Source organism: Mirounga leonina, unplaced genomic scaffold (assembly GCF_011800145.1).
Source record: "Mirounga leonina isolate KUSES-001 unplaced genomic scaffold, KU_Mleo_1.0 Mir_357, whole genome shotgun sequence".
NCBI classification, from domain to species: Eukaryota; Metazoa; Chordata; class Mammalia; order Carnivora; family Phocidae; genus Mirounga; species Mirounga leonina.
The window spans coordinates 11,132,679-11,156,218 of NW_023270702.1; the positions used below are offsets into that span (position 1 = coordinate 11,132,679).

At 36.2% G+C, this 23,540-nt stretch overlaps 1 protein-coding gene across 2 annotated transcripts; it reads left to right on the forward strand.

The window, feature by feature from the left end:
• Position 1: 1 nt before the first annotated feature.
• Positions 2-19,225, forward strand: LARP7 (La ribonucleoprotein 7, transcriptional regulator). 2 transcript variants are annotated; one of them, XM_035030298.1, is made up of 13 exons: positions 2-160; positions 6,451-6,654; positions 7,136-7,236; positions 7,338-7,421; positions 7,556-7,720; positions 7,810-7,903; positions 7,979-8,314; positions 8,402-8,546; positions 10,195-10,343; positions 11,221-11,339; positions 14,349-14,508; positions 14,732-14,823; positions 18,969-19,225. In XM_035030298.1, exons 2-13 carry the CDS (start codon positions 6,453-6,455, stop codon positions 19,047-19,049), a joined length of 1,728 nt encoding a protein of 575 aa, XP_034886189.1. In that variant the 5' UTR covers positions 2-160; positions 6,451-6,452; the 3' UTR covers positions 19,050-19,225. The 2 variants fall into 2 exon arrangements, with proteins under 2 accessions (XP_034886189.1, XP_034886190.1); XM_035030299.1 differs by having other exon boundaries at positions 52-160; positions 7,982-8,314.
• Positions 19,226-23,540: the final 4,315 nt, after the last annotated feature.

A 23,540-nucleotide genomic window follows, 5' to 3' on the forward strand; every position in this document is an offset into this window, starting at 1 on the left:
ACGTAAGCGACGGACGCACCGTCCCGTGCTCGTCTTTTCCAAGGCCTACGGGAGAGCTGTGTCGCTCATCCTATGACGCGGAAACCAGGACTATAAGGATCTGGAGACGAAAAGGTCGGAGGACGCTATCACCGGCCCAGTGTTTTGGGAATTGAACGGAGTAAGTTCCAAGTAGACCGTAGATAGTGTCGCTCAGGTTGACTGAGGTTTCATTTCCTCTGAGTCCTTTTTAACGCAGTCCATTCTATCTTCTGTCGTCCCTTTCACTTCGTCCCCTCCCACAAACCCATCAGTTTGCTTGTCCTAGTTCTCTGTGCGCACGCGCAAAAGTCCTTTGGGCGCCCTTGTAGTTCCAGTTTTCAGAGGTTGGGGGCGCGTATTGTCCGGCTTTGGGAGACTGGGGGCCTGCCCGGCATTTGGCGGCGTACTTGGGAAAGGACGGGTGCCGAGGTGGACCTTAGCCAAGGGTAAAATGCTTTACTTCCTAGATCTGAGCCTTGGCGGCCAAACAGTAGCGAATGTGAGGACTTGTTTTAAAGTTAGTCATTTTCTTTTTCAAGATTCTAGTTTTTGTTATTAAAGAACCGAAAATCCAGTTACGGAAGGGAGCTAACAGATTTTAAGTGTCAAGTGAAGGGTACGGAGCGCCCTAATAGATGTGCTTGAGGGAAAATGGGTAAGGAGACAAATTAGGGGAGACGTGGTGGTAGAAAGCTACATTGAGTAAGAGGCCATTTAACGTGGGCCTTGAAAATTGGATAGGGGTTTATAAGGCAAGTAAGACAAGACTAATTCAAAAAAGCAAAGACACACAGGCAAGGGTGTTCTGGTGCCTTTGAATGGCCAGCCGTGGCTAGAACGATGACTTAACGTTTTTGACACATCATTTCCTCTAAGAACGATGAAGGCTGTGGATGAGCTTCCCAGGAAGGTGCATGCACATGGCAAGACATTTTACGTGTAATTTTGTTGGGAAATTGTGAAACACCTTGAAATGGCCAAGAAAAGAAATACTGGATATCTTGTCTAGCTCACTCTTCCAGGTTATCTCTTTCATTGTCATTGAGCTATTTTATTTTACATTTATGGAAGTTGTAGAAAATAATGGAAATTAGTCTTGCAATTAATTTTGCAATTATTGCCCTAACCATTTTTGCATCTATGAACAAATTCCTTTCAGTGTTTCTGATCGTTTATATATTTTAATACTCCTTTGAAGTAGTTTTTTTTTTAAGATTGATTTATTTGACAGAGAGAGACACAGCGAGATACAGAACGCAAGCATGGGGAGTGGAGAGGGAGAGGCAGGCCTCCCGCGGAGCAGGGAGCCTGATGCAGGCTGGGATCATGACCTGAGCCAAAGGCAGACGCCCAATGACTGAGCCACCCAGGTGCCCCTGAACTAGTTTTTTTTTTTTTAATATAATATTTTTAAATTTATTATTTATTTTAAGTAGTCCTCACATCCAACATGGGCCTTGAACTCATGACCTTGGGATTGAGTCTCCTGTTCTACTGACTGAGCAAGCTAAGCGCACCCTCCCCGAACCAGTTTGTAATACTTAACTAGTTCCTTGATTAATTACTGAAATGTTTGACATATATTCATTTTATATTAATTTATATTTAAATTCCATTGTTTAAAATCTTTTAACAATTTCACAGAATTCACAAGAATGTTTGAAACTCACCCAAAATTCCATGGGCTTTAGGTTAAGAATATCTGAGTCAGAGCATAGAATGCATCGTGACAGGCTAAAAAAGTTGTACTAAAAGGTAGGCAAATATGACGGAGTCAAACTTAACAGAGCTCGTTTGCTTACCCAAGCTTGTTTTTACCCAGCTAGTTTTGACCAATTCACTTAATCTTTAAGTCTCTGTAAAAAAAAAAAAAAAGAAAGAAAGTTGGAAGAAACCACCTAATTGTGATTGTGAGGATTTAAAATAATATATGTAAAGTAACTGGCATTGTTACACAGTACTTTATTTGTTTAAAGCCCCTGTTTAGAAGCCAGTTAGATGTCCCTGACTCTAACAATTTTTTAAACTTACATATTATGTTTTAAGAAGGTGCTAAGGAATTTTTAATGTTGAAAGTTTTAACATTAAAATCATAAAATTAGGTCTGTGTTTTAGACAAGTTACACAGCTTATGAGAAGGATAAATGACTTCTAGAACAGTTTATAAACTGTTCCTGTATTATAGTGACACTCGTGGAAAATATTAGAGGAAGATAAAAGCCATTCCAAAAGTTGAATTGGTAGGACTTAGTGACGGATTGATAAATGATAAAATGGTAATAATGTTACATTTTATCAAGTGTGTGAGAAAGACTTAGAAGATCAGACTAACAAAAGTAACTTCCTGATTCCGCCCCCCAGCCTTTGCACTGGGCAGTGAAATTGTACTATATCTTGTTACTTTGTGTTAATCAAATCTTTCCCTTATACATATATGAAAGTATATTTGATTATTTACAGAATATATTTCTTAAGATCACAGACTGCAGACATACGTTAGGCGCACTAGGCAAGAGTTTTAGAACTTAATTTTCCAAGTCACAAAAATAACCCTTAGGTGAGGGAAGGAAGGAAGGTCTCTGAGATGAGAATGATGGGAAAAAATCTGATTTCAGGAAAATTTTTACTTTCTGCGCTTCTGTCCTCTATTTCCTTAGATGGTGGCTCTAACAAGGAAAGGAATTGGAGAGCTGGTTGTCTGTCCTTTATAATTTGTGGAGTTTTTGCAAAGGGGAAAGTTAGCATTGGATTCTGCTGTGTTGATAATTTGTAGCTTCCATTTGTATTTTATTTATAAACATCTACCCCCTTTCAAAACTTGAAATGCCTAACACTTTGCAGTATGAGATCCTTTTAAATACATTAATTATTTAACAAACGTTTAGGTTGTGATCAAGCTAAAGTCCCTGCCTTCATAGTTTTTGCATTCTGGTGGGATAGACAGACAATGAAATTATAATTACAGGTAGCAACAAGAGGATACAAAGTGGTAACGGAATGGGTAGTGTTAAGATTGTCAGAGCAGAAATGTTTCAGAGTGAGTGAAAGAAAGGCATCTTTGAGAAAGTGACATTTAGAGACCTGAATGAACAGAGAAGTAATCCCTACAGATGTGGTGGGGAGGGTAAAGAGAACAGCAAGAGCAAAGGCCTTGAAATGGGAATGGCCGTAGCATGTTTGAGGAATGGTATATCATAGTTGGAATGAGCCTGTTGGAAAGAATTGTAAGAAATTAAGTTAGATATCCCCAGGCCAGATCGAATAGTGCCTAGTAGGCCACAGTAAGGTCTTTGGATTTTGAGTATGATAAGAAAGAATTGGAGGATTTTGTCTGAGAGATTGACATGCTCTGATTTACATATTTAGATGATTATTCTGGCTACTATCTAGAGAATTGATGATAATGGAAGAAGAGTAGAAACAAGCACAAGTTACAGTGTACTTGCAGTAGTTCAGGCAAGACACAATGATACCATGGACCAAGTGGTTGTGATAAAAGAAAAAGTATCATTCAGAATATGTTTTATAAAGATAGACAGTGCTCCTGGATTTGTTGTGGCGTATGAGGAAAAGAAGGATTTTGGAATTTTGGGCTCTCAGCAATATTGTGATTGGTGTTTTCCAAGATGGGGAAAACAAGGCAAATTTAGGTTTGTTAAAATTTCAGAGTTCAATTTAGCCATTTTACTATAAGAGAAATACTTAAGGTAAATAAGTGGAGATGTCAAATGGACAATTGAGTATTGGAATGGGGGGAGCTAATGGGGGAAGTCAGTGCTGGAAAATACAGATTTGTGAAACATCAGCATGGCACTAGGGAGCTTAAAGTCAGAGACTCTCATAAAGGATATATGTGGAGATAAAAAGGGAACCCAGGACAGAATGCAATTCTGGGTAGCATATAAAGGTAGAACAAAGTAGGATGGTCCAGAAAAGGAAACTGAGGAGGAGGAAAACTCTCCTGGAAGCCAAATGAAGAAAATGTTTTCAAGGAGGGAGTTTAACTGCAGATACTGCTGAGGGGTCCAGTAGTCAGTAGAGATCACTGTTTTCAGTTTCACTAGAATGGTGGAAAGGGAAGCCTGACAGGATGGGTTAAAGGGAGAATATGGGGTGAGGAATATGGTTATTCAGCACTAAATGACACCTTATTGGTTTTTTTGAGTGATTAATTCTGACGAGTAGCTCCCTTTTATATGTATCTCAATAAATACTTCTTGCATATTTTCAAAATTGGCACTTGGTTAATCAACTGCAGCCTGTTTTAAAAGTGCCAAAATACTCTTCCGTTGATTTTGGTGAGAATGCAAGTTTAGTTGGAGATGTGAAGTGAAATGCATTAATGGCTTTGTACTCTCTTACTGGATGTCACTTTGAAACACATTTTCTATGTGTTACTCTCTGCAGCATTGCAGCTGGAGTAACTGATTCTGGCTGACAGCCTGAAGGGGTACAAATAGGCTTTGATATTATGTTTAGTGAGTGTTAAAGGATATAAGGCAGGGATGCCTGGGTGGCTCAGTGGGCTCAGTGGGTCCAGCGTCTGCCTTAGGCTCAGGTCATGATCCCAGGGTCCTGGGATCAAGTTCTGCATCAGGCTCTTTGCTCAGCAGGAGCCTGCTTCTCCTTCTGCCTGCCGCTCCTGCTGCTTGTGCTCTCTCACCCTTTCTGTCTGTGACAAATATGACAAATAAGTAAGATCTTAAAAGAAGAAGGATACAAGGCAGAAGAGATAGTAGGGACAGCATCTTCATCTCATCTGGAGTCCCAACCCCAGCATTTACACAAACTCCACAATTAATCCAAATCTACTTTTTCCCCCCTTTACCTACAAAAAACATGTGACACACAGATAAGGACCAAAGTGGTTTTAGGTCACCTGGATATGTAAAAGCCTTAGCCCCTATTTCCCACAGATCTCAGATGTCATTCTGGTTGCATAGGTTCAAGGCCTGCATGCCAACTAAGAGTGGCTCCCACCGTGGTGCAACAGAGGAGACAGAAAAAACTCTGTCCGTATGTCTTAACTCTCCTGTGTCCATGAAAACCATATTATGGGAGCCTGGGAAATACAGTAGGGGAAAACCATGTTTAGGGGTTTTTCTCAGGGAGGACTGCACCATCCCGGGCCCTATGTTAAGCCTTTGTTCATTTACTTATTTTTGTGTGTGTACCTCTAGCGATTCAATGAAGATGACACAATTAATTCAACAAATTTTTGAGTGACTACTCTGTGCCAGGGAATGGGAATGCATCAGTAAACAGACAAAAACCTGATTTCATTAATATTAAATTCCAGGAAGGAAAAATAAATAAAATTGTACAATAATGTTAGAAGATAAGTGCAATGGGAAAAAATAAGGGAGATAAAGAATATCTGTCCAGAAATTTGAAGTTTTAAATACGGCTGTGGTATACTTCATTGAGGTGACATTTGAACAAGACTTACCAAGTAAGAGAACAAGCCATGTTATCTAGACATTAAGTGTTTGAGAACAGCAAATTCAGAAGGCCCTCAGTTGAAGATTTGCCAGCTGAATTTTAGGAAAAGCTAGATGACCAGTATGGTTGGAGCTGAGGGAACAAAGAGGCATGCAAAGTGACTCAAGGAAGGGCTTGGGAATTGCTGTCCAAGAAATAAACACTGGGATGGGAGGTCCCCTGGAAAAGAAAAAGCTTACCATTTGAATTCCGCTTCTAGTGAAGAAGGAAATTAACAGTTAAGGGGCCCCTGGCTGGCTCAGTCAGTAGAAAGCATGGGACTCTTATCTTGGAGTTGTAAATTAAAGCCACACTTTAGGTACAGAGATTACTTAAAAATAAAATCTTGGGGCACCTGCATGGCTCAGTTGGTTAAGCATCTGCCTTCAGCTCAGGTCTTGATCCTGGGGTCCTGAGATTGAGCCATGCATTGGGCTCCCTGCAAAGCAGGGGACCTGCTTCTCCCTCTGCCCCTCCTCCTGCTCATGCTTTCTCAAATCTTGAAAAAAAAATATCAAAAACAAGAATCCACTTATATCATTGGAGACTGTATATTTAAAAATGTGACACCTTTTTTGAGTTCGTCAAGATGGAGAACGTCTGAATCCGTTAATCTTACACTTTGACTTACTGACTTAAAGTGTAGTTTGGTCAGATGTAAAGATTTTATACTATATGAAGATAATCTGGTCCTACAGTATAAAGTGCATCAAAAAATAAAGCTGATTTATGATGTAGGAGGTAAATTATTTTAAAACTAAAAACAAGGCAAATGAAAAGTAAACAGGTAAGAAACTTAAAAAGATCAAAAAATTTAAAAACCACAAGGCTAATTGCAAGGGTTACCCCAAAGTTTGTTCTCTGCCAGGCAACTTTGTCTATTAAGCCCTCAGGCAATTTAAAGGCTAATCTGAATATTTTCCTGTATTTTCTTCTTTCAATGAACAGGAATGGAAACTGAAAGTGGAAATCAAGAAAAGACAATGGAGGAAGAAAGCAGTGAAAAGAAAAAAGAAGTAGAAAAAAAGAAACGGTCACGAGTTAAACAAGTGCTTGCAGATATTGCTAAGCAAGTGGACTTCTGGTTTGGAGATGCAAATCTTCACAAGGATAGATTTCTTCGAGAGCAAATAGAAAAGTCCAGAGATGGATGTAAGTGTACTTCACTGTAAAATTGGAACCAGTTTATAGATAAGTTATGTACTAAAATAGTATTCTAGCACAGTGTGATACTACCATGCCATGTACTGAATAGCATACCACATTTTATACATTATGGTTTTTTCCACATGAATATTATAGCTCATTTTAGCCTTAAGGACAGACATTTGTGGGATTATGATATTCTAAAGTTTGTGTGGTGGAGCTCCTAGCAAGCTCATGGTTAGGTAGAGTACGTGACAGTTGACCTGGGCTTAGAGGTTACTACTTTTAAAGTGTTGCATGTGTTTGCAGGTTCACACAAGGCATTTTATTTTGAGTCCAAACTTCTTAGTTTGTGAATGTCACTTTTTTTACCAATGAGTAATAGGTATACCTACTTATATTTAGAGAGGCAGATTTAATTACCAAAAACGCATTTGAACTCCAATTTAGCATATATACATTCTGTATTCACTTTTGCATTTGTTAGATGTTGATATATCACTCCTCGTGTCTTTCAACAAAATGAAAAAATTGACCACAGACGGAAAGTTAATAGCCAGGGCACTGAAAAGTTCATCTGTTGTGGAGGTAAGAATTGTTACAATACAATTAATTGTATCACATAATCATATTAGTTTAATAATAAACTAATCCATAAAACATAATCCCCTCATGTGCCCATTTCAAAGCTGGACTTAGAAGGCACCAGAATCAGGAGAAAAAAGCCACTGGGTGAACGACCAAAGGATGAGGATGAAAGGACAGTGTATGTGGTAAGTAAGCCATTTAAGAAAAGCTCAGGGCTGGCGATCACAGTCAAAGACAGAAACATTTTTATATTACAAGTAAAAATTTATTGACCTTGAGAAAAGTACTTATATTTAATATTGCGTTTAATTTATTGTAGGAATTACTTCCCAAAAATGTTAATCACAGCTGGATTGAAAGAGTATTTGGGAAATGTGGCAACGTTGTTTATATAAGCATACCACATTATAAATCTACTGGAGATCCAAAGGGATTTGCCTTTGTGGAATTTGAAACAAAAGAACAAGCAGCAAAAGCTATTGAGGTAGGTCCAGAACCTAAAAGGAAAAGCAAAAAAATTAGCAAGTGTGTTTCAAAGAGTAACAAAATTGGTTGGTTTTGCCGATTTTCCAGTTTCTTAACAACCCACCAGAAGAAGCACCAAGAAAACCTGGTATATTTCCTAAGACAGTAAAAAATAAGCCCATTCCTGGGCTTCAAGTATCAGGTAATTAATATTAAATTTAATTTTTAAGTAAATGTAGTTGAAGGAAAATGAAAACTAATGATAGTATTGTTACAGAAGAAAAGAAAAAGAAGAAGAAGAAGAAAGGCCGAATGAAGAAGGAAGACACCAAAGTGTCAAATATGGACACAAGTAAGGAGAGTGTTGGTAAAATGAAAAGATCCAGGACCACGTCTGAGGGATCAGAAGTAGAAACAACTGAACCCCAAAAGCCGCCTTCAAAAAAAAAGAAAAAACGGGAAAGACAGGAAGTATCCAGTTTACCTGCAGTCAGAACAGGGAAGAGGAAGAGAAGTATATCTGAAGAAGCAGAATACCCTACTCCCAGGTCAAAAGTAAAGAAAATAACTCAGAAAGACAACATTAAAAAAGAGGTTTCCAAAGAGAACAAAGGTATCGACAACTTTAAGGTAAATGTTAGACGATAAAAGGTTAGTACATGTAAACTTGTCTTTATTTTTTTATATTTTAAAATTTAAGATTTGGAAGTGTCTACTGAAGAGGAAAAGGATACTGGAGATGTAAAAGATGGATCCCTTTTAAAAGCAAAAAGGAAGCATAAGAAAAAACACAAAGAGAGGCACAAAATGGGAGAAGAGGTTATACCATTAAGAGTCCTTTCAAAGTAAGTAGATACAATCCTGATGAAAACTGATCCTCTCCATCACCATTGCTAAAGTGCAATTCCAATTTGTATTGAACAGAGTTGCATATTAGCAACAGTCATGGCATGTAGGCAGGATCTGCAGATTGTGGGTTTAAGGCAACTGAGAATTAAAAAGGAACCACCACACTAAAACATGGAAGCACTTATTTTCAGCATGTCACAGCAAGTGCCTCCATGTTAAAGTAGAGGGTGTTCCTTAACAGACTTAAAGATAAAGCTTAATTATACCACAGACAGGCAGTTCCGTGAAGGACTCTTGTGAACTTCTAAAATGTAAAAGTAAGACTTACCATCACTAAAACATGGAAGCACTTACTTTTTTAGCTTCAAAGCAAGTACATCCACGTTTAAGTGGTGGGGAGCCCAGTCTTGGAAAAAACGTGAACCACTAACATTCATTAACCTGTAAAGTAAGCTTTGAGATAAAACTGTGTCCATTTGGAGACCCCTCCACTGAAACATGGAAGCACTTACTTTTGTTTTACACAGCAGGTACCCCCATGTTAAAGCAAAGGGGAATCCCCTTGGGCTCTGTAAGGGACTTGCCATATTACATTCCGAGGAAGAATTTGGGTTCACTTCTACTAAAACATGGAAGCACTTACTATTTTAAAAGTCAAAGAAAGTACTTCCATGTTAAAGTTAAAGGGAGTCCAATCCACTCAAAGGGTGGAAGCCAAGGGGAAAAAAAAAAAAGAAAAAATACCATACCTTTGGGAAGAAAGTTTTTCCTAGCTTTCCTGAATCGTACTCCCCAAGTGTCTGTCCTCCTCTTGAAGGTTAAAAGGCAAGGACTTCAGGCACTTGTATTTATACTATTCTTAACTGCTGAATTCCTTTTGCCTTTTTATCTCAGAGAATCATTACAAGAGGTTTTTGTTATTCTAATGTATCAGCTCTCAGGGAATGTATGATCCTGGGTGGGTCTGGATACTTTTTTTTTTTTTTTTGAAGTATACAGATGTCAGTAATAACTGCTAAGACCATTACCACAAGATATCCTCCTCTTTCAAAAAAAAAAAGCCCCTATCTGCTTGTTTGATGGCATAGATTAGAGTAACAATGAGTGCGCCTGTGGAGCCTGGAGGGGCATTGTGTTTCTATCTGGGGAAGCTCTAGCTGTTTGAAGAAACATCTACATGTTAAATGTATGTAAATAAATAAAATGCTTCCATGGGGTGTTTTTTTCTTCTTAGAAATTCTTTTGATTCAAGTAAATAATAAGGAATGTTCTCTCTCTCAAATTGGAAGGAGTTTAACAAATAATCTTTAAATTATAATTGGCCATTATTCCCCCAAAGATGACTAATTGTTACTAGCTAATTAATTCAAAGCTTTTGTTTTCATAAATAAAAACATTTGAAGCTTATTCAAGAATTGAATTGCCAAGTTTAAAACATTTAATCTGAATGTTGGGTCAAGGGAAACTAAACTCCCCTTTTCATATTTCCTGGATCACTTAGGACTCAAAAGGTAATTTGAATGTTTGTGTTTAAAGAAGGAAAAGTTAGGAGGAGTGGTTATAAAACACTGAATGTATATATTTAGATATTTTTATTTGCTCATCTGTGTTCACTACTTCAAAAGTACATTCTTTTCATTACAGGGGCGAATGGATGGATTTGAAAAAAGAGTATTTAGCACTGCAAAAGGCCAGCATGGCTTCTTTAAAAAAAACAATATCCCAAATAAAATTGGAGTCAAAAATGGAAACAAACGGAGTACCTACTACGTCTGAGATAAAAAATGAAAAAAGTAAACAGCACTATGATAGTTGTTGTAGCATTATGTTGTATTTAGATACTGACATACTATTTCTCAGTTACTATAGGATAAATCTTAATTTTTAAAAACTTAAATATACAGTGGTAGTTATTAGAACAATTACTGATTTGTCATGGTATCCCAAATGTGCTATTTATGCTTGATACAAGAATATTTGAAATGGTTGTTATAAAATCTCTTTTTTCGTGGCACCTGGCTGGCCCAGAAGAGCATGCGACTCTTGATCTCAGGGTCATGTGTTTGAGACCTACATTGGGTCATACAGATGACTAAAAAAAAAATAGTAGACTTAAGGTGTCTTTTTTAATGATTTAAGTTTGCATTCTTAATCATATTTAGTAATGAGTACCTAGTTTATGAATTGAGCAAGTTTATAGCAACAAAAATTGTAACTTCTCATCTATAATTTTGTCCTAGTATATTAAGATGTATTTTGAATTCTTATAAGTTGAAAATACAAATTTTCACATTTTTATCATAATGTTTATAGAATATTTTACGTATTATTCTGTTTATTTTTTTATTAAGTAAAGTGCTTTATTATTCGGCTAAGGGAAACAGGGCAGGTATTCTTATTTGTTTAAGGTTTTACAAGTGTTCTTCTAACTGCACTTTGCAATTAAGAGTGATAAAAGTTTTGGTATTTTATTTCATGCTAATCTGCAATAAGCAGTATGGCATCAAGGATAATTTAGTAAATTAATTATTTTACAATGAAATTTAAGTAAATTTGAATTATTTAAATCAGCCTAAGAAATCATTGTTGTTATTCTCAAGTGGGCCTACTAAGTATTAAATTATTAAGTGTAAGAGGCTTATTTCTGGTCTTTCCCTTTCAAATCAACAGCAAACAGTGAAGAGGGTTGTCCCCAGGAAAAGGTTAATGCAGCAGGACCACAGTTTGTGAGTGGCGTGATTGTGAAGATCATTAGCACTGAGCCTCTACCTGGCAGGAAACAAGTCAGGGTAATGCTTTTGTGTGTCAAGGGTAGTTGTTGCTCTTTCCTCTTTAGAATTTACCCATCTGAAAATGTTTTGCATTATAGAAAATGAAGAAAATAAAATTAGAATTTATTCCTCTGTGGAAAAATACTTCTAGGATTTGATTCCACAGTAACTCTTGTGTTTGACTTGAAGCAAAATCTGCATTATGAAATTCTTCACTGGATCAGATTTTGCAATGAGTACGGTTGAAACATCCTTCTGTAGAACTGCACTTTGTGCTTATTTTTCTTGGTGCCCTTAATGGTTGACTGTTGTGTAGTTGAATGAACAGGCCTTACTGTGGTCATTATAACTTAAAAGAATAAAAATAGTAAAATGCTGTCATAATATTACTTATTTAGGGGACATTATCTGTTTTCAGAGAAAATGGGTTTTATAAAATACTTAATGTCAAAACTTTTTGACGATTTAATCAACATTACAGTTCATCTGAAATTATTTTGAACTTTTAATCATCTGCTATTGTCTGATTTTTGTAGCATACTAAAGAGTTTGTCATTTGTTTTCATTAGCTTTCAGTAGATTCTTAAAAGATTTTGTGACCTAAAAAAAGTCAGAACTGTTTTCATATAAAAGGGATAATACGCTTATTCTTAACTTACCAGAACGATTTTGTCTGTTAGTCCTCTTGGAAATTGAAATTTTTTCCTGGGAGAAATGCAGGATTTTTTGGAGAAAAGAGCTTTTGTTAATTTTATTTTTTAAATGTTGCATTTTCAGTTTGTGCTGTTTTTAAAATGTCAAACAATTACAGAAAAGTTAAAATATTTTGAAAAGCTACAAAAATTTTGTATGGGTATGCAAACAGAGTTTTACATAATTTACAGATTACTACATTTACTGCTCTACAGTCTTTTTTTACTTACATATTTTATCTTCGAACAACCTTTTGTATCAACAAAACATACTTAATTCTTATTGACATATTCCTGTGTAAGATGTCCTTTGGCATAGCAAAGATATTTAAAATTGTTATACTGACATTCATCATCATGTAGTATGTTTTGGGTTTGCATGGACTCCTACCAGTCACGTTTTTTAACTTGCATAAATGAGGTTGCTCACTGTAATTATCTTGTGAACACTCCTTATCTAAAATCCTGTTTCTATCCTGTAAAATCTTGTAGTTATCACTAACACATAAATTTAGATTCTGTTTATGATATTGATGAGGGATTTGGCGGATCCAAATTGGTATTACCAACTTGAATTTCAGAGTATGGTAGCAATATAGAATTTCAGGTCAGAAGGATTAAAAACTGAGGATGTAAATGATGCTGTGGTTAGTCAAGTTGCAAAAGATTTAAAAGTAAAATTAGGCAAAGTTTGCTCTTTGGAATAATTGTCATAGACTTTAATTATATTCACCAAAGACCTTTTTATTATCTAAATAGTAAGTATATCAATTAAACATTCTTCATTTATCATCATCAAAATCAACAAAAACTGAGTTATAATGATGGTTTACTGTTGTCTGACTTGCCCTTGTGATTACCAGGCTAATTTGTCTTTTAAAGAAGGGTTTTTAGTCAGGAGATAGCCTAACATTATAATGTCTATCGTAAATACCTTTTGAATTGTAGTAATCTATCTGATAAATCAATTACAGAATTTACTGTTACCACCTAATACATCAGATTTCATCAACTTGATACCAGTTATTTGTCTTGCTTTGTTTCTAAATTTAGTGCTTAAGTAGATAGCGAAATGGGAAGAATTGGCAAGTATATTTCTCTCCAGTTGTCTTATTTTTTCATTGAAGTAGCAATCATTTATTAAGTGCCTACTTTGAGATAGGCAGTATGCTAAGAGTAGGGATGAGTTAAGACTTAGTCCCTGGCTTTGTAGGTTTTTATTGCTTATTCTTTATTATTAACTAATAAACTTTTCTTGTTTTATGATCAAATATTTTCACCTATTGCTTAGTTTTTTCTGTAATCCAGACTTTAAAAATCCAACATCTAAAAGTAATCTAAATTTCTTGTGGCTTGAAATTTGGGTCAAAAAGAAAGGAAGCCAGATGGGTAGGCAAAACTTTTTTTTAAACTGGCAATCTCCAGTAATTTCTTAAGCTTTCTGAATGGAAGTTGATGAATGAAGAATTATGTAACATTCCTGCATAATTGCATTGTTTACACCTAAGAACATGCTGGGAAAAAATAATTAGAAATGCAGGAATGTCGTTAATTTGCCCTCACAGCAGGCATTATAGGTAAAACTTTTCCTTGCTGCCTGACCACTACTTGTTCAGAGGAGATTGTTTAGGTATTTCATCAGAAAGCACGAGCTCTTGGGGCACCTGGGTGGCTCAGTCGTTAAGCGTCTGTCTTGGGCTGAGATCATGATCCCAGAGCCCTGGGATCGAGTCCCGCATAAAAAAGTTGAATGTTTTTTTCATACATTTTAGGTTATAAGTGATTTTGTACAGATGAGTGTAAACACCTTGTCCACCAATCCATTGTGGGTTTTTTGTTTTTTAATCCATTGTAACTGCACTGAGACTTGGAACCCTCTTATTGATCTGGCATTTGGGGGAATTACTTGTACATTCTGCTCTACAAATCTGTTGTCCTTGTGCAGTGTTCCCATTCTAGTTAATATTTTAGGATTGTGCTTGATTAAAAGAAAGTTATGATTAGAGTTCCCAAGTTTGTTCAAGTCAGTTTTCAAGTGTATTTGTGTTTTACCGATGCCTGGCTGGCTCAGTCAGTGGAGTGTACGACTCTTGATCTTGGGGTTTTGAATTCGAGCCCCATGTCAGGAGTAGAGATTAGTTAAAAATAAAAACTCATTAAAAGAAGATATTTGTGTATATTTTAGAAGAAATGTTAATGTAGGATAGTCACTCCTCATTTTAAACTGTATATGGCTGACTTTTTTGTACATTCTGTCACAACCATGGGAATAGTTTTAGGATTATTGTGAAACTTTTTTATTATTTATTTAAAGTCTTTCTAAATTCTAATGCAGGATACTTTGGCAGCAATCTCAGAAGTTGTTTATGTTGATCTGCTAGAAGGAGATACAGAGTGCCATGCTAGATTTAAAACTCCTGAGGATGCTCAAGCTGTAATAAACGCATATACAGAAATTAAAAAGAAACACTGCTGGAACCTCGAGATCCTTTCTGGTAAAAATTCATGCAATCTTTTTTTTTTAGTAATTCTTATCTAGGGGTGATTGTGTTGTATTTTCTGAGTTTGGCTAGTAAGATTAGTTTAATTTTCATATTCTAACATGCATAAAGTAGTAGTAAATATAATCAGACAACGACAGTTTGTTTATTGAAATGTGATTAATGCCTTGAATACGTTTCTTCATATGTATTACTGATTGTCGTTTTTGTTTTTAAGGTGACCATGAGCAGAGGTATTGGCAGAAGATTTTGGTAGATAGGCAGGCCAAACTTAATCAGCCTCGTGAAAAGAAAAGAGGCACTGAGAAGGTAATTCGTTTTTTGGTTTTTGTTGTTCAGTAGCCCAAATTCAACATTTGCTTGAATGTTTTCTGAAAGTCAGTAATGTGTAGCCCTAAAATAACCTTGGTTTTGCTAGACACAACAAAGATTTACATGGTATATACTGCATTATAGATTGTGAAAGAATACTTGTTTTTTTAGATTTTGAAATACATGAAATTAGAATTATTTTCCCCATAAGGGTGCGTAATTTAGAGTTTTCTTGTTTTGCTTTTTTTACTGTAACTAGTGGCAGTTTAAACAGTATTGATTTCTAGCTGCTGTGTTTTGTAGTTTGGTAGTAAATGATTATTTCAAGATTGTCTTAATGGTAAAACAACATATTTGAGAGTGTAGTTTTTAAAGATAGGAGCCTCCACAGATAATACCAGGAAACTTAATGCATAAAGTTTGCTGTAGAAATGATAAGCTTTATTCCTTTTTCTCTAGAATACTCAACAAGTGAAGGAAACAAGCTTAAATACATGAAATAATTTAAAGCAAGACTCTCAGTAATTTTGTTTTAAATGACACTGAGTAATTTATCATACTTACTGTTGCTTGTGAGCTGTAACGTTTATTCTTTTAAAACAAATTATTATATGTGTAAAAGATTAGTACATCTTTAAGTGCTTAGGACAAATTAGGGCACATAAAAACTAATACTATTATCAAAATTTTAAAATGCTTATTATTAGACAAAAATATGAAAAGTTATGTATTATTCTATGATTCATTAGCACTTAAAATCATACTTTCTGTATTTTAGGTTTGTTGATTTAGGATTCTAATTCTATTTTTGTTTTATTACATAAAAATATAGTGCTTTTTCATCAGCCTTACATTGCCTAGGATTCACTGGAATTTAAGATTATTTGGGTGCGGGGGACTGGTCTTTGTTAATTCTGTTTGCATGAATACAGACTGAATTTGCTGAGATGTGGGAAGGCCTCCTTCCTCCCTAAAGACTCATTCAGGTCTATGAGGTGTTAATTTCAAAGCCTGCTTGAGATTATTTAAATGTTAAAATCATTGATCCAGAACTCATGACTAAAATGAAATCACTTTGTTAAATAATTGTTATCCTTCTAATTGGTGTGAAGTTTCATTTAAGTTGTATATGTTTTTAAAAGTAGGAATTAGTCATTTTGTTTTCCAGAAAGATCTGATCTCCATAAATTAAATTTAAAGTGAGGAAATAAACACTGACTAGGGAGTTTTATAAATTGGGTTGGAAAACAATGTGTAGCTCTGTTATTCAGTTGGAAAATTGTTTTCTGATCTCATTTATCTGTTGCACCATCAAGCTTTTTCTTAGCATGATTTGTTTCATAAACAGTATAGGATCCTAGCTGAAACTATGAAAGTAGACGTCTATCACAAAGTGAAAATATGGCACCACACAAAGTAGGTATTGTACAGGCTTTTCAGAGGAGACAATTAGTATGTCAGTCGACTTTTTTGATAATTCATTTAATTAATATTTTTTGAGTGCTCATTTTTGTTGCCCACTGTTCTAGGAACTGGGGATAGAGCCAGGAGTAACAAAGTTCCCTGGTTTCATAAAGTTTACAGATGAACAGTTTAGGACAGGTGATGACAGGTGCTGTGTAGAATAATCAAATTAAAGGATATCATGAGATAGCTTTCCATCAAGTGAGGTTGTCCAGGAAGTTCTTTGAAAGTGACATTAAGACACACCTTAGGAAAGTGAGCAAGCAAGCCCGAGATTTTAAAGGCACAGTTTTCAGGCACAGGCAGCAGAAACTGCAGAAGCCTTGAAGGGAAGGAGGCTATTATAGCTAGAATACTGGGAGTTAAGCACCTTATTAAAGGGAGTTAAATATTTAGAAAAAAATTTAGCAGCCAGAAGTATGACATTAGCACTTTTCTCATACTACAGCTTTACATTTCCACAGTAATGTTATATTACTTGGTCCATAATTGAATTAAAGAAAAGCACTGGTAATAAATCCTGGTTCTTAATTTTCACCTTATGAAGCAGAAGGAGACTGGGGACAGTTTCCTAAGCCCCAGTCAGTTTATACAGAATTAAAAGACAAAAAGGGGAATAGGTGAAGGAAAAAGTTATTCTTTGTGGGTAAAGACCTCTCAGAAAAGATCAGTAAGATGAAGGAAATATCTGCCAGATAGGGTCTCACTCATTCTTGCTAGACCAAGCCTTTGTTGTCTTCCCTATCACTCTGAGCACATTGGTAAAATTAGATAACAGCTACTGGAAACAGAGTGAGTCTTTTCTCGTTTGTCTTATCTTTTAAAGCATATTTGAAATGTTTTTATCACCAAGGTCTTTTCTCTACAAATTACCAGTAGTCAGATATTCAGCAGGTAAAGGCAGAATTCACAAAATATGTTAACAGAGTTATAAATAACTTATATTTTGACTCACTTCACTGATGAATAGGCTTTTAGTTTAATCTTAAAGTGACTTCCTAGAAAAACAACAAATACAGGGTCCCCCTATTTTCATTTCCAAAGTAACCAGACCTTAAATATATCCCATAAACCTTTACTTCCATAGATGCAAGCCCTGACTCTGGCTTTGCTGAAGTCTAGAGACCTTTGAAATGTGGGTGAATGTGAGTGAATGTGGTCCTCGTGTGGCAGTCACTATTTCCTATCATAAACAGACAATTTGGTGACCTGGGCAATTTTTGAATTTTTTCTTTAAATACTTGTTTTTTTAACTTGTCCAGCCAGTCTATCTATAGACTGACTCACACTCTTTAACTTTTAAGTAAACTTTTAATGATTTAGTAAACATTTTAAGAAACTAAAAAATAAATAAAAGTGACTTCCTGCCAACGGCCACAGTCATCAAACACTTTAATGAATGTCTAATGAATACTTAACTAGAATCTGTATTTTTAAGAGAACAAGATTTTCATTTCTTCCAAAGCTACAGAAGATATTTAAAACTTTTACATCTCAAGAAAACTTTTGGAATATTTAGCCATCTTAAATGGTCTTCTACATTCCACATAATTTCATTTGCCTTCTTTAAAAATATTAAAAGGGCATCTAACTGGCTCAGTCAGTGGAATGTGTGACTCTTGATCCTGGAGTTGTGATTTCAAGCCCCATGTTGAGTATAGAGATTACTTAAAAATAAAATCTCTTTTAAAATTTTTAAAAATGAGGGGTGCCTGAGTGGCTCAGTCGTTAAGCTAACGTCTGCCTTCAGCTCAGGCCATGATTCCCAGGTCTTGGGATCCAGCCCCACATCGGGCTCCCTGCTCGGCGGGGAGCCTGCTTCTCCCTCTCCCACTCCCCCTGCTTGTGTTCCCTCTCTAGCTTTCTCTGTCAAATAAATAAAATCTTTAAAAATAATAATAAAAATAAAATTTAAAAAAATAAAATAAAGGATTTATGTAAGGGTATAATAAATAATAAGTACTCTTAATAGCAGATCCTTAGTTGGAATATTTTAATTTTCAAATTTGTAAGCAAACCTTTATGTAGCACTCAGCCCAAAATATACTGTCTTCATTCAAGTAATGATTAATCAAGTAATTAATACTCAAGCCCAAGGGGGATATGAAACAACTAACAAATACGGGTGCTGAACCTTCCTAAAAGGTTAAAAATTTCCAGCATGGAGTGGTTGGTTTTTTTTTTTTAACTTTTTTTTTTTTTTTAAAGATTTTATTTATTCATTTGAGACACAGAGATACAGAGAGAGAGAGCATGAGCAGGGAGAGAGGCAGAGGGAGAGGGAGAAGCAGGCTCCCCGCTGAGCAGGGAGCCCGATGCGGGGCTCTATCCCAGGATGCTGGGATCATGACCTGAGCCGAAGGCAGACGCTTAACCATCTGAGCCACTCAGGCGCCTGGAGTGGTTGTTTTTAATTGAAAAATTCTCAGTGATGTGGAAGGAAAATGGTAGTGTTTTAGTAATTCTAAGATTTAATATCTATTATACTTAATAAACCATAATCCTAAACAGTTCTCTCTGTAATTGATTTGGCCTAAGCTTAATTTATCTCATTTGTGTACCTTTCTCTCTTTTAAAAAAATTTTATTCAAACTGATAGTTGTGAAATTTTTTACTCATGATTATCTTTTTGTTTTAGGTATACAATACATTATAATTTCTAATTTCTTTCTCCACAGTTAATCACCAAAGCTGAAAAGATTAGACTTGCAAAGACTCAGCAAGCAAGTAAACATATTAGATTTTCTGAATATGATTGAGAAACGGTTTTGGGTCACCTCTTAAGATTTCACTGGACACTTGAACTTTTCTTAGGAAATCCATTTTATTTTGATAGTAATAGTTTTTCTGAAACCTATATTGATTAGAAGAAATACCTTTGTTCTTTAATTTGTAAGTAAGACTTTTTGTTCAGATAAGTACATTGTATACCACAGTTTTTCATTAAAAACATTTTATTTGCTGACATTATCTTATACAAATCAACCTCGAAGTAATTTAGTAAATGTTTTGAACATTATCATTAATTTTGTTTTTATATTACAAAAACAATATTTACAAAAATAATACTACATAGTTTAGAAAAAAATGTTTGACAGTGCACTCACTCTACTTATTTTGTAATGTTTTTTCCTTTTCAACTACCTTTTCATGTTGATTTATACAGAGACTTATGTGTGATATTTCATTCTGTTTATTGCACTTTGTTTATCTGAGCTTCCACTGAATCGGCCATATGAACTGTTTCCAATTAAAATGTTAAACTTTAAAAGTATTGAGTTTGTTTCTCATAAATGAGGTTAGACAAAATAAAATGTACCAGATGCTGTGAACATGGGGAGAAAAAAATCTTCTAAGAATCAGCCTTAGGCATAACTGAACTCTCTATCATTTTATTCAGAAAAATCTCAGACCTGGCATATTTAAGGCCTTCTTAGAACTGAACCGAACCTATAGGGTCTATTCATGACTAGCATCTTAATCCTTTATAAGAATATCAGAAACATACTCTGGACAGCGAAGGGGTTTATTTCCTTGGGCTACAAATCATTTGTAGTTCCATCAGCTTTGTCCAGAAGTGGGCCTAATTTGGTGCCCATTCTATGCATTGTGGAAGACCCAAAGTTAGGAAACTATTTACTTCTATGGGCCAAGGATTTGAGGAGATTGGCTACCTCAGCAGTAGGGGTGACAGTAGCTTATTACTAGTAAAAATAGGTATCTAGCAAGTTGCCATTGTCTCCTTTTTGTTCTCTCCGTGAAGGAAATCTAACAAAGATCTGTAAATAGTTGCTAAACCTTATTATGAGGATTATGACCAAATATGCTTCATATGTTCCAGAATAATCAAAACTTAGATGTCTGTTTCAAGGATTCAGTTGATATCAGTGAGGACTCTCTTAAGGTGACTTTGGAAAGGTTATCAAGTAAAATTTCAGAAATTTTCCCCTTGGCAGTTTTTTAAAACAAGATGAGTGCTCATTGAACAACTAGCTTTGGCCACTTTTAGCACTTGGGAGATATTAGTGAAGCACATCAGACAAAGATCCCTCTCTTCTTGGGCCTTATAGTCCAGCAGTAGATAGAGACCGTAAACAAAAATAAGTAAAGTTACATACTTTGTTAGGTAACTCCTTAGGACAAACAAAAAAGGTGGAGGAGACACCCCATTTGTTTGTTTATTCTTCTGTTTATTCTTTAATTCATTTAATTAAAAGAATATTTAGCCCATACTACATATTAGACACTGACACTATAGACTTTAGAGATATGAAGAAGAGGTAAGGTGCTCTGCCCTTGAGTATACAGCCTTGGGGAAGACAGACAAGCCAACATAATTATGATAGAATGTAAATGATGTAAGTACCTCCAGATGATCTGGGATAGTTCCTGAACGCTAAGTCACAATTTTGAATGACCTTCCAAGGTTTCTGTGAACCTTTAATCTTTTGGGTGAGTGAATTTCCTTTTTATCCAACACTTAGCACATATTAACTGCTTAATAGATATTGTTTAGTTGAGTTGAACTGAATATATGTTTCAGGTTGTTCCCCAAGGGCAGATGTTATGATTTACTTACATGAGGGATACTTTCTTTCTGTACTTGATTCTCCTATTCACATTCCTCCCCCCCACCTCTTTTTTTAAGTGCCTGCTTATGTACCTGTCTTTGTGCATTTCATTGGGATTTGCTTTCTTAACTGCAAAACCAATTTTATTTAAGAACCTTGCATTAGCTCAGTATCTCTCACTCATTGGCCATTGTCTGTTGTTAGTAGTTGTTGAACCTGAAGCACTTACCAAAGGTTATAATAGCTAGTCTAGATTTAAGCTCAGTTTCTCTACTCTAAAGACCACACATAACAACTGTAATACGTCCCCCTTTCCTGCCCTCCCGCCTTCCGTCCGTCCGTCCTTATTTTATTCACTCCAGCCAATGTTTTGCATCTCATGGTAGTGATATACTATAGTTCATATACCCGTGCTTCCATTAAACTTGTAAAGTTGTCTGCTCTTTTTTACTACTAAGAGCAACGCTGCAGTGAACATCATGTCCTCCTTTGTTGATGTGTGTGAGTGTATCTGCAGGATAGATTTCTGGAATAGGAATTGTTGGGGCAAAGATACCTTTTAGGGGCACCTGGCTGGCTCAGTTGGTAGAGCACATGACTCTTAATCTCAGAGTCATGAGTTCAAGCTCCACATTGGGCATGGAGCCTACTTAAAATTAAAAAAAAAAAAAAGTTGCCTAGTGTGGGGCTCAATCCCTGGAACCTGGGATCACTACCCCAGCTGAAGGCTGACACTTAATGAACTGAGCCATCCAGGCGCCCCAAAAGTTTATATAGTGTGTCTGAAATAGTCCAAAAGTATATAACTTTTCATTACCAACAATTACATTTTCCTTTTTTTTTTTTTAAAGATTTTATTTATTTGACAGAGACAGAGCAGGAACACAAGCAGGGGGAGTGGGAGAGGGAGAAGCAGGCTTCCCGCCGAGCAGGGAGCCTGATGCGGGGCTCAATCCCAGGACCCCAGGATCATGACCTGAGCCGAAGGCAGACTCTTAACGACTGAGCCACCCAGGCGTCCCTACATTTTCCTTTTTTTGTACTTATTTTTTTTATTTGACAGAGGGCATGAGCAGGGGGAGGAGCGCTAGGGGAAAGGGAGAAGCACTCCCTGCTGAGCAGGGAGCCTGACATGGGACTCCATCCCAGGACACTGGGATCATGACCTGAGCCGAAGGCAGACACTTAAGGACTGAGCCACCCAGGCACCCCAGGGCATGCGACTCTTGATCTCAGGGTTGTGAGTTGGAGCCCCATGTTGGGTGTAGAGTTTACTTTAAAAAGAAAAATACAGGTTCTAATCAGTCTTTTTCTTTCTTTTTTTTTTTTTTTTAGTCTTTTTCATTTTTGCTGTTCTGAGAGGTGAAAATGTATCTCATTGCTGCCTTCATATGCATTTATCTGATTACTCTGAGATTGAGTACTTTACGCATGCTTCTTTAATATCTATCTATACATATATCCTCAGCAAAGTGCTTAGATTTTATAGGATGGATAATTTTTTCTTAATTACTGATCTGCAGAACTTTTTAAGTTAACATATCCTTGTAAATATTTTCTCCAATTCAACCACTTGCCTTCCAACTTAGTTTATAAAACAGTTGCTGTTTTTTGTTTGTTTTTAAAGATTTTATTTATTTATTTATAAGAGACAGCCAAAGAGTACAAGCAGGGGGAGGGGCAGAGGGAGAAGCAGACTGCCTGTGGAGCAGGGAGCCTGATGTGGGACTTGATTCCGGGACCCTGGGATCATGACCTGAGCTGAAGGCAGAAGCCTAATGACTGAGCCACCCAGGCACCCCTATAATACAGTTGCTATGTAAATATTTTATATTTTTACAGAGCCATGTCTTTTAATCTGCATTTAACAGAAAATTATTTCCCAGTCTGGGGCCTATGAGTCCTGCCTTCATTTCTTATTCTCTGATGTCTAGAAGATTGACATATAAATAGGAATCTTCTTGAGTTAGCATGAGTGAGTTTGTTTGCAGCCAATACAACCTTAATTAAAGTAATACCTTTCTTTAAAAAATAAATAACACATTTTATTTTTTAAATACCTTGGGAAGTTTATAATGAGCAATTAGGAAAAAAAACTAGGAAAGAGTCACACTAGGAAAGAGTCCACACTGTCACTTTTACTTATTCCCCACGTGTCTATTGACTTATTTAAAGATACCACAAACAAGGTTATAGTTCATGTAGCCACACACGTCATGCACCGCTGGTAGCATTTGCATAGACAACACTGTGAAGGTGTTCTTGGAGTTGTGTAGTACACAGTCTGCACACCATACATGACAAAACAAAACAAAAAACTAACATTTCATGTAAATTATCACAGTAGTCCAGGTAGTCCAGGTCTGAGGTGATCCAAACCTGGATACAGTTGGTTAAGCGACTGCCTTCGGCTCCGGTCATGATCCTGGAGTCCCTGGATCGAGTCCCGCATCGGGCTCCCTGCTCGGCGGGGAGTCTGCTTCTCCCTCTCCCACTCCCCGTTTGTGTTCCCTCTCTCGCTGTGTCTTTCTCTGTCAAATAAATAAATAAAATCTTAAAAAAAAAAAAAAAAAAGTGTCTTAGGGCGCCTGGGTGTCTCGGTTGAGCGTCTGGCTCTTGATTTCAGCTCAGGTCATGATCAGGTTCATGAGATAGAACCCTGTGTTGCGCTCCATGCTC

Excerpts from the sequence above, each read along its gene's own strand:
- LARP7 (XM_035030298.1), top strand. The coding sequence starts at position 6,453 with ATGGAAACTGAAAGTGGAAATCAAGAAAAGACAATGGAGGAAGAAAGC. Across the intron at positions 6,655-7,135 it reads AGAAAAGTCCAGAGATGGAT|ATGTTGATATATCACTCCTC; the intron begins GTAAGTGTACTT and ends TGCATTTGTTAG. Across the intron at positions 7,422-7,555 it reads ATGAAAGGACAGTGTATGTG|GAATTACTTCCCAAAAATGT; the intron begins GTAAGTAAGCCA and ends AATTTATTGTAG.